The sequence below is a fragment of the Patagioenas fasciata genome, chromosome 25 (assembly GCF_037038585.1).
Source record: "Patagioenas fasciata isolate bPatFas1 chromosome 25, bPatFas1.hap1, whole genome shotgun sequence".
Classification (NCBI taxonomy): Eukaryota; Metazoa; Chordata; class Aves; order Columbiformes; family Columbidae; genus Patagioenas; species Patagioenas fasciata.
Window position 1 is genome coordinate 911018 of NC_092544.1, and position 11374 is coordinate 922391.

At 54.2% G+C, this 11374-nt stretch overlaps 1 protein-coding gene across 8 annotated transcripts in view; it reads right to left on the minus strand.

Annotated features, from left to right (window-relative positions):
- Positions 1-5932, minus strand: part of PUM1 (pumilio RNA binding family member 1) — a 55182-nt gene extending 49250 nt beyond the window's left edge. For 7 of the 8 annotated variants that reach the window (XM_065857368.2, XM_065857363.2, XM_065857367.2 and 4 more), the window contains exons 1-2: positions 5804-5932; positions 1416-1789 (exon numbers count right to left, since the gene is read on the minus strand). In XM_065857368.2, the coding sequence (XP_065713440.1) occupies positions 1416-1778 (363 nt within the window). In that variant the 5' untranslated portion in view covers positions 1779-1789; positions 5804-5932. Of the gene's footprint in view, positions 1-1415; positions 1790-4341; positions 4361-5803 lie in introns of those variants that run through there. The other variant, XM_071799153.1, reaches the window with a different exon arrangement.
- Between the last annotated feature and the right edge of the window lie 5442 nt (positions 5933-11374).

Here is an 11374-nt window from a genome sequence, read left to right on the forward strand (position 1 = left end):
CAGAAAAAGGGGCACCCAAGAAAGGCTGAAGCAATAAACACAGATAGAACTGCCCAGCAATCACTGGAGTACATGGCATCAAATAAGAGACACGAGAAAAGCGTTACTGCCCATCTCAGAGCTGGCTTTGAAGAAATGAAACACGAGGACCGGTTTGAAGATGTATACGGAACGCAGAACACCCGCGCCACGTGACAAACGCCTTGTACCCGATGTAAAAACCACCAGGAACCAGAACGGATACGGTCCCAACATTAACTACATAATGGTGGGTGCTTCTTGAGCTTCACAACACGTGGGGGAAAAACAGAGAAAGCATCACATAAAACCTTGTGAGCTGAACACTGCAGGTATATTTTGTCCATACAACTTTCTCAGACATGCTCTGCCTCTGAAGAGTACAAGTGTTATTTTCTAATGAGTTTTCCTTTCATTAAGCGGTACATTTCTTAGTATCATTTAATTCAAGAAGTTACTGAAGAAAATCAAGCTGAAGAGCTTGTTGGCTATTATTTGAAAAACTAGAGGGAGGAGATATTCATAAAGCTTGCAAAAGCTTTGTGGTTGCTGCTCCGACAACATCTGTGGGCATCGTTTGCTTTTAAAATGTGCTTACACTCCAGTTCTGCTCCCTTAGCAGAGGAAGCACATTTTCTTTGCCGAGTTACTTACAGGTCACAGACAGCAAGCCGAGTGAGTCATGGACTCATTTAACTCCAGCACATCTGACAATGCAACGGAGGAGATTTCGAGTAAACGCTACTACGGCGACGCGCTTTGGCCCGCTACCCTTTCAGAAACGCTACGTCGTCGTAAGAAGTTAGCCGTGTTTCTACAAGCACCGTTTCATGACATTAAGGCTGTTCTCTTCTCCGCTCAGCTAAGCACATAAATAGCTCCTTCCCCTCCCAATTATAACCAGAAAAACCCAAACCCAAAACCCCAAAACAAACAAGCAAAGAAACACAGGAAAATACATTACCAGCGACTTCCAGAGTTGTGTTTCTCAATATTGGAATGGTAAAAGCCCAACCTACATGCATTGGCAGTTTTGTAATACCATTACATAAGAATTATTTAACTACAGCAACAGATTTGAAAAGCAGCTCCAGTCACTGCTACACTGGTTCACACACACAAAAAATCAATAAAGGGAATGATAAATTCTGCAAACACGCATTTGACTGTCACAGAGAGCGCAACAGGATTTCAACACCCTCAAGAGCAGAACGTTGCAGCTCAGAGCTACCAAGGCACCGCAATCCTGAAAAGAGAAAACAGAAAGTACAACTGTTGCCATTCCAACCGCACAATAACCAGCTCAAGCTTTTAAAGGCGTCATTAAAAGCATCTATCACGAACCCGACGCGTTCACGTGTTGAGTTTGGAAACATAGAACTTTATTTTGTCTTTACCTGATGCTCTGCATGAATGTTATCCCCAGTGGGCCAGCGATGTTTGCTGTTATTATAGCCGCCTCCACCGCTTCCTCCTCCCCCAAGCTGCTCACCATGCTGCCTCTGGAAGAAATAATCCACCATGGCGTCGTCCTGGGAGCGGCCCGCCACTCCGATGGATCCGGGGACCGGGCTGGAGTGCGTCCCCGCCGCCAGCGCCTGGTTTGCGGGCGGCTGTGCCTGAGCCTGGGACCCTGTTCCAGATGTCAATACAACAGGCATGGTGGGATTAGCTGTGTCTTGAGCGTGCTGCTTCAGGTGGGGGCTGAACGAGTCCTGCCAGAGTACTGCTTTTCTCTTCAAAACACACGCAACGCTCATTCCACCAACACCTACGGGGGGAGAGATGGTGAGAAAGAGAGCAGGGAAAGAAAACGTGAAAACCTTACAGCTTCAGCTTTACGTATTAAATAACACACCCATTTGAGACTGGGGAAACATCACGATGCCAAATCTGACTCCTTTTAAAGTAGTTATTTGCTCCATTAACCTAGCAACTGAAATATCACAGGAGAATGCACGCTAGCCAAAAATCCCACATATTCTGTGCTGCAAAGCGTTATCAGTATATGCAAGACTCATGTAAGGTGCCCATCACGCTGAAACCAGAATGCCCGTTTATGCGACGGACAGAACGCTGACCGGAGCGCTGCCACCCAAGACTGCTAGAAAAAGCCTCCGAAAAGCCCAGTGGAACACAAATTACACCATCAGTGCCTGCCATGCTTGTTTACACCTGACAAATTACAAGGCAGATCTTCGATCGATATCCAAGTCCTGCTGCACCACGATGTGTTCACTCAGTCATGCAAAACATCAAGGCAACAGGTTTTTCTTTTCAAATGCAAACTTCAAATACGGGATTGCTGCTTATACAGTTAATTAAGTCCCAAACACAATGTGCATTCTTCCTACAAACTCAGAAGGCGGCTTTGGTCGTGAGAAGGTAACACACACCGGCAGGTTTGGCAGGAGGTGCCCTGGAGGAGCAGCCAACCAGGCTGCGGCAGAACCTTCCAGAGCCGGAGCAGCCAGAGCTGACGGTCCCAGAAACCACCCAACACCAAAGACACCCCAAATGCTTCGCTTACACCCAAAATCACCTGCCGCAGGACAACAGGCAGACTATGCTGACAGCAACTCACTCACTCACTAACCCCTCAAATATTTTGATAGCATCCCGGCATCACAAACCCACACAGGTTTGTTGTTTTAAGACAGCGTTATCAGCTGATAAGACACTACCTGTGTGAAAAGTGTTCTCCCCCGTTATGTAACGCTAAAGCCAATGCACAGCGCACACACAAAGCAAATTTGTTTTTAAAGGCGTGGTAGACTCAGAAGTATTATTTTCTTAAGCACACTACTAGATTATGACTTCAGTTACCTGAATGCAACCCCACAAACACCGCAGAGGTACAAGGACTGAAGGGGTGGAGAAGGGTGGGCAGCCCCTGTGGCCGCACCACAGCCGCACACCGGCTGGGAAACGGGGTTTGGTTTTCCTGTTGTCCCTCGGTGTTCGTGAGCCCTGGCCCTGATCCCCCCAGCAGCTCTGGGGGCCTGAAAAGCAGCTCCGTGTCCTCTCTGCTCCTCACAGTAATTCTGAACAACACTCAGCTACTACAATAATTTTCCAACAGTGGAGAAAGTTGACACACAATAAAAAAAACCTGAATCTTGTCTTTGATCAAATTTAGTCAAGGTTTTCCCACTCATTGAGAACAGTGTTAACATTCACAAGAAAATGACTATAAAAGCTGCAGAGATAGGACTTTGTCATTGCACACACAACACGCATTTGTTGACACACGCAAAGCCTCCGTGGCCACATAAACAAGCAGCTCCACAAAGCTTTCCATACATTCAAAGACCGTCACAACTTCGATACCAACAACATTTCACAGAAGCAACTCATTCATTTTTCAAAAACGCTGGAAATCACCACCTTCCTCAAACACTCCAGGAAACTCTCTGACAGCACCTGGTATTGCTAAACCTTCACTGATTTTTAAGAATATAATACTATTATTTACTGGTATTTTCCCTTTAGTTTCTCTTAACGAACATTATCAAAACCCTTCAGTAACATGAAATGAACTAATAAAGCTCCCCTATGCAGTAAGAAAAAAATAATCAAGTAAATACAGGTAAGAAAGTCACACATCACCAAGCTGGGGTGTAAAATAATGGCAGACAATGAAATCTGAGCAGCCCCTACTAAAAGAAGCTACAAGTTATCCCAGAGCAGCCTTTAAAAATACAGGAAGATACTATGAACCCACAAAAGCTTTCAAGTATTCCTGTATTGTGAAAAGTCCCTGTTTCCAGGGGAAATGCCACAACTGGGAACCACGAGTGGGAGCCACAACCTCCCTTTGCTCCCTCAAAAGGCAGCGCTGTTCACCAGCACAAACTAATTTCTGGTTTAATTTGCACACCAATCGTTAATAACAGCGTCACTGTAAAAATCTGGGGGGTTTTGAGGCTCTAGAAAATCTCAGTCGAGCTGCCAGGCAGTTACACACAAGTGGCTCCTGCTCGCAGACGCTTCCTCTTTCGTCTGATCCAGACAAGGCAGCTCCGAACACGAGAGAGAGAGAGAAAAAAACTTGGCAAAGGCGACATTTTGAAAGGGAGCACAGGGAAAAGGAGCATTCTGGGTAGTTCAAGTTTAGTTCCAAGCCGTGTTTTTATAGAAATGCCGTGTTAAATGTAGCGGACAGCTGAATCCTGTCATTCAAAGCGCACGGAGCATCAGAAATATGTGAAGTCACCTACACAACGCACACTCACGAGCGAAGCGGCAGCTGCAGGACTCGCTAATGGCTACCGGGACCCTTTCCATTCCCAAACTCTTCGTAAAAGATAGAATCAACTTTACCTAAATAAACCCTTCGCTGGGAAGAGTCACGTATTTACAAACAAAGGCTTCCACGCTGCTCCAAAAGGACAATTTTCCTTTTCCCTCGATAAAAACATAGCGTGTAAATAAACCGTGTTATCATCACAAGCAAAATGCTTTAGACTATGGGATGTTCCACAAGCAACAGAAACTTCGGAACCACCTCCGAGCAAGTTTTAAGCACAAGCGGCGACGGCACTGAATAAGGCGGCTTTAATCCGCAGCAAGCGCAGCTCCGCGCTCCACCGCTCCTGTTCAGTATCCCTTAAAAACAGACGATACCAAAAAATTAAGTCAGCACAAGATCTGCGTTTCAAAGAGCTCAACCGTGAACCAGGAGAGAGTTTGGGTTGGGTGGCTTTGGGGTTTTTGGTTTGTTTCTTTTTGAAAGTTCAGAGTGGAAATTCAAGCGCAGCCATTGTTCGGGAGCTGCGTGGCCTACCAGAACTTTTAAGGCTAAACCTTGTGTTTTCCTGAAAACATGGGGAGACGCAGCAGGACGCGGGTACATTGATCACCAAATAATTGCTTAAACCAGTATTAAAACACTGTAATATAAATGCTACCCCTTACCCCACCTCCCTCGTTCTCAATAAAGGAAATTCCTTACTCATGATCTGTCGAATAAAATCTCTGCTCAGGACAAAGTTATTAAACATTGACCAAAAAAAAAACAACAACAGAGTCTTTCTTAGGTTGGGGCAAGACACAAACTCTCAAAAACACAAGTTTGCAACTAAAAAGGGCCAAATGCTGTTATTACACGAAAACGAGATAAAAAACAAGGGGAAAAAAAAAATAAATACAAAAACAAAAACACCAGGGTCACCCAGCACATCAGAAAGTATTGTCTGCATTTTCCTCCCCTCCCGTTTCGAGGCACCGACCCTCTCCCTGCCGGGGACACCGACCCCCCCAGCCCCGCCGAACACCCCCCAGGGCCGGGGGGTGCGAAGGAAACACAACCACCCCCCCACCGCGGGCCAGCACCGGGCCGGACCGGGCCCCATGGGGCAACAAAGCGCGGCCTCGGCCCTTCCCGGCGGGCCGGGCTGGACCCCCGGCAGCAGGGGAGCCCCGGGGCGGGCCGGGCCCGGGGAGACGCGAGCGGGGGGCGCCGGCGCCGCCCGGGATGGACCCGCGGGCCCCCCCAACAATAACACCCCCTCCGTGCCGGTGCGCGGCGGCAGGAGCCCGGGGAGCCGCGCACGGGAGGCCGGGGCCCGCCGCGCCCCCCTCCCCGCTAACAATAGGGGCCAGGCCCCGGCCCCCGAGCGCCGACAAGGAGCCGGGCGGGAGAGCCGGGCGCAGCGCCCCGCCGCCGCTCGCCTTCGGGGCGGCCTGGCGCCGCTCCGCCCGCCCTCCCCACCAATATGGCCCCACCGGCGGCTCCGCGGAGGTGCGCGGCGCGCCGGGGGCCCGGTCCGGTGCCGATACTCACGGGCGGAGCGGTAGGATGAAGACGGATCTCGGCCCCCCCCAGGCCGCTCGCCGCCTGCCTCTCCCCCTGCCTTTCACTCCGACAACATGGCGGCCCGGCGGGGACGGGCGCCGCGCTGCACGCCGGGAAGGCGAGGCCGCTCCAAGCGCCGCCGGGCCGCCGCTCCCCCGGCCGGGCCGGGCCGGGCCTTGCCCGCGGGCCCGCGCCCCGTTCCGCCCCGCTAGACCCGCACGGCGCCGGCCCGGGAGTGCGCGAACGGGTCAGGCCGTGCCCGGCACCCTCCCGCGCGTCCCTTCATGGGGGTCGCCGCTCTCCGGGCAGGCCCGGGCCGGGTTGGGGCCAGGCCCGGGTTGGGCCCGCGGCCTCAGGCTCTGAGCGTGGCCCCTTCCCCAGGTGGGGCTGGGGGCACAGGCCGCGCTCAGCCTCACGCTGCCGCCACCAGCGCTCCCCGCGCTAACGGGGCTGTGGCTGAGCCTCCCCCACCGCAGCCCCCGACCCTGGGCACCCCCAGCCCCCGGGCCGGCCCTGGGCAGCGGGGAGGCCGCAGGAGCCGCCACCCCCTGCCCGAAACCCACGACACCCGGGCCTGCGCGCACAAGGAAGCACCCAGAGGCACAATCACAGCCGAGCGCAGGCTCTTCCTCGCCCCCGCAAGCTCAGCGCCAGCAGCCAAGCACAATTTTGGGGTGTTTTCCCCCCACTCTTCCCCTACTCCCTCTCCCCACACAGCCAGGGCGGTGGGGAAACTACACAGCCCAGCGTGCCCCGCTCCGGCTCCCGGGGCGGCCGTCGCCACCCAGCGCTGCACGCCGGGAGCGGTAGTTTCTGCGGTCACACCTCCATGTTAAAGGGGCAGCGCGTCCGGGAGCGGCCGCTCCTGCCTTTGTGCGCCTCCTGCCCCGAGGCGTTGGGCCCCTGTGTTCCGGGGGGATTCAGTGCCCGCACTTGACACGCAGACGTGATGTTTTCTGTCCTCCTGGCCAAGCAAGCGAAGCACGCGTGAAGAACAGGAGGGAGGTGGCGGTGCAGGGCAGCGGCTCAGGACATGCCCTCGCATGCACAGGGAGAGCGAATGCAGCGCGGCCCAGCATGGCGGCTGCAGCGTCTCGCGGGCCCTCGGCTGCACGCTGGGTCCCGCAGGCCGCACGGGGCTGGGCGGGAGATTGCCCTCCAGTCCGAGCTTTTGTGGGGGAATCAACCAGGTTGCGGTTTCAGGTACTACATGTAACTTCAAGCCTGGTTTATCACAGTCGTTAAAGCATGAGCAGAGCCTGATCCAGCGGAGGTCGAGCTGTGTGGCTTGCATCCATTTTCTCCCTGAAGGGCTGCCGGGGTGGTGGGTGGCTCTGCTGACACGCTGCTTCTTCCAGCGACAGAACGTGCAGCCCAGCCAGGGCTTGCAGAGAAACAGAACCTCGCCCCCCACCCCCTCCAAAACCCTGCGGAAATACAGCTCCCGGCTGCAGCCTGGGCGGTGCTGAGCACCTCGGCCAAACATGCTGGGGAGACTCCAGAATAAAGAGTTAACAAAGGCTTTCGCGGTCAGTGCTGGTTTTTAAGCCAAGCCTTGTACCGCCACCCAAAGCTTCCTTCAGCCGGCACCGGCGTGGCTTATTTGACCCGGTGCCAGGCAAAACCCTGCTGTGATAAACTGGGTTCAGCTGCCCGTGCTGCAGCAGCACGTTGCCCGAACGCATGCGTGGCGCTGGGCACAGACTCTGCTGCCGTGCTCCCATGCAGCCCTGCCGGGCCCCGGCACCCCAGGAACGGCTGCGGCGCGGATCGTGCACAATGAGTAGCTCCTGTTGGCGAGGTCTGGCTGCCTCTGGGCTTTTCACTGCAATAGGAACATCAGCAGGTTCTCCTGGCAAGCATTCCTGACGAAGACGCAGCTCATTCTGCCGAGCTGCACTGCCGTGCTACAAGGAAACTGCCTCAGAAGCTCGCTTGTGCGGTGAGGCCGGATCAGTTCTCCACCTTCCAGCCGGTAGAGCCCTAAACCTGGCTCTGCCGTGCCATGGTGGACCATGCAACATCCCCAAAGCGCTGCCAGTGTGTGCAAGGCCAGCCTCATGGCATAGCAGAGTTGCAAATGGTGAAACTGTGTTGTCTTGGCACAGAGCAAATACATTTGTTCAGACACCCTTGTCCTTTGAATGCGTTCTGCAACACCTGAACATCCCAGGCTCATACAAGGCATGAGCATTGAATCCCGGCTGACGAATACTTGGGCTGCGAAGCGTGAGCTCTTTCCCACAGCGCGTCTTCACCGCGCAGCCCGGGGGAAGGAGGGCTGGCAGGTCCCCGCCTGCCTCTGCTGGCCACATTTCAGGGTGCTGTGCCTGCAGACCGGCAACCTCGGCACCCCACGGCGCTGGGGGGCCGCCTCGCCCCGAGCTGCGGTGCTGGCGGAGCACAGGGGTCCTGAGCAGCGCTGACCCTCCGCTGCGAGCCAGAGATAACAGCTGCACTGCAGCGGCTGGCAGCACACACCAGCCTGCTTGCTGACACTAGAAACACCGTTTGTGCTAATTATACCTGGGATAATTACATTTACACCGGTATAATGAGAGGAGGAGGGAAGGAGTCCTCCTGTGGATGAAGTATTAGTGGTTAAAACCCACTTACGCCAGTAAGTAGTTTATTCAGTTGAGGAAGAAAGGCGCGGAGAAGCGGCGTGTGGGGACACGCAGCCCTGTGGCTGTGGGACTGAGTCGGAGTTTGGGCTCCACCACCAGCACCTTCATCCCTTCCGCAGAATCCACTGAATTACTTGATTTCTTTCTAAACCAAGCCAAAACCTGCTGAGGTATTCATGCGGGATACTTTCAAAATGTGCTGGCTTGACCAAAAAGCTTTAAGAGCCAACTACATCATTCAGCTTCATCGTTGGGATGATGTGTCATCAAACCACGTTGCCTTGGGACGAAAATGACCAGCCCTGCAGCCGGGCAGCTTTAGTAGTTTTTCATGAACATGAGCTGTGTGCTGATCCCCACATCGCTCCATCGGCTGCTTCGCAAAGACAACCAGAGACCTTGAATCATGGACCTTCCCCAGGGACCTTCCCCAAGAGCCCACACATGCAGATACAGGTCACACACGTAAATACTTTCCGGGTTGGACTTGTCGTCATCAGCAGCCCCAGACGGGAAACGTCCCTCCATTTCTGCAGCAGCCTTCAGCGATCAGATAAAACCGTGGTTTTCACCGACACTTTTCGCCTACAGGTTTCCACGCTCACGCTGAGAAACCCAGCGCAGACGTTTCCAGGAGTCGGCAGCCAAAGTGTCTAAAAGCGGCTGGTGAAACGTTGTGGTTGCAGCAAGCTGAAGGGAATTCTGGCTGCGGACCCACCTGATGACAGGGAAGTCTGAAAGTTTCATTTTGGCTGGAAAGTTGCTGTTTCTTGCAAAAAGACACCCCCCCTAAAATTAAAGTTTTTAAGCAACTCCCACCCATCAGCTGTGCCTGGAGTTGTACCAAGCCTGACACAGGGTCCCCAGTCCTGGCTGTGAGGACAACCACCAGGGAACTCTGGGCGATGCCTTGAGGGTCATTAGCAACACATCTCGCTATTTCTGTGTGCAGGAAGGCGGCTGGCAAAGCCGTGCCACACATCCCACGGGTGGAAAGCAGCTCTGCCAGTGCCCTCCTCCGCACCCCGCTGTCCTGCCGGTTTGCCACGGCTCGCAGAGCCAGCACTGGAACGACAGCCAGAGCCAGGCGGCAAAGAATGCCCTGTAGAAACAGAGATAAACCCAGGGTGGATTAAATCCAGGCTGAGAAGGGACACACAGGACTCCTTCTCACTCCTATGGGGTGAGGAAGGTGCTTCCCCCAGGGACCAGGCAGCGAGAAATGTTTCTGGCATCTTTGAGCGTCCCTCTGCCAGCCCGCTGATAACAGTCTATGAGCGAGAAGGTGATTGAGAAACCTACAGTAAAAGCAGCCGCGCAACGAACTGACAGAAGCTATAAACCAGGAAAAAGGAAAGTCTTGTTTGTTTTTAAACCGCGTGGGTTTTCCCCCTGGATCTGGCTGCTGAGATGTGTCACAGCAGCGAGGAGCGGGGCTGAGCCTGGCTGCATCAGCCTGTCCAACGAACACCCATCCACGTGTCACCTTCCAGCTGGGACCTGAGGTGATGGCAGCACCAGAAAGAGCGTCTTTTTAGGGATGCGGGGCTGGGGACTGCGGGGGAGACGCAATACCAGGAGTGGGGTGACCCTTGGGGACGCCGCTGCACGTCCCACCTGGCAGGGACCACTGGAGAACCACCCATCCCAGCTAAGGAATCAAAGGGGGAAAAATAAGGCACAGGATGCATTTCTTAATCAGTTTACCCCTGAAAGCAAGCAAGGAGCTTCCCTCCAGGCACGAAAACGTTCTCATTCACCCACCGCATCCCACCAGCCTCGCTCCTTCTCCTGCTCCTGTTCCCTTGGACCAGCCGTATTTAATTCGGCACACCTAGGGCCGCGGCAGCCGGATCTACAGATCTCCTCGAGTCCCTGAAAAGCATCTCTATGCCTTTGTTTGAGGTTGTGAAAGCGGCTTTTTTACTCCTTACCATCTGTGGCTTGCCGGGGTCCCGCGGCTGCGGGAGGGAGCCGGCGTTTCTGCGCGCGGTAAATTAATCCTTTGTTGCTCCTCAGCCATTTCTTTGCTCGGGGTGGGATGGAAGAAAATCAACTCGTTTTTCTTCCTGCCCTTCCTGTTTACAGTGACACAGGGTTTCTTCACATGATAGTGGCAAGAGATGCTTGGACTCTCTAATTACATCTCAGCCATGGCCAGGCTGGGGACAGGGAAGGATGGACTGGCTTGGCCCAGGGTGTAAGGGGTTCAAAGCAAACCCCCCCCAGATCCCCACATGGCTGTGGGGAGCGGTGCAATGGCCACACTCACATACCTTTAAAATTTGAGGTGCCCTGATATTTTTCAGGGCAATAAGAGCATCACTGCTGGGGATGCTGCACCGTGTCCCGGCTCCAGAGCGGGGTGCGAGCAGGAGGGGGCACATCTCACACTGGGGACGGCCGAGGCGCTCGGGTCATCGTTCATACCAGTTTTAGTTCAAAGAGTTTCTCCTGCTGCTCTGGAAATCAGATTACGGCTGTAAAACCGCAGGGAGCCGATGGGGACGATGAACCCTTGGTCTATTGGGACCTGGGGACAAGGCACCCGCGGTGTTCCAAGCACCCTCCTGCTCAGCAAGGGATGCGCCGGCTGCAGAGGGAGCAGGAGACTCGGGCATCCCGGGGAGGGCAGAAAGGTAGGAGATGTTTTCCTATCCATTTCCCAAGAGAAATGAGTGACCTGAGACCGTACCGTGCCCAAAGTGTGGGGTGGGTGCACTGATGTCCGCACCCAGCCCAGAGGATGCTGCTTTTCCACATTCCTGCTTTGTTCTTTTTACCTTTTTTTCCGTTATTTTAGCACCAGAGAAGAAATCACCTGTGCAGGCAGCGAGGGAGGAGGCGACATCCCCCGGGTGACGCAGAACGCGCGGGAGCGAGCTGGCAGGGGGGGAAAGCAAGGGTTAAAACAATCCCACCCCTTCTTAAT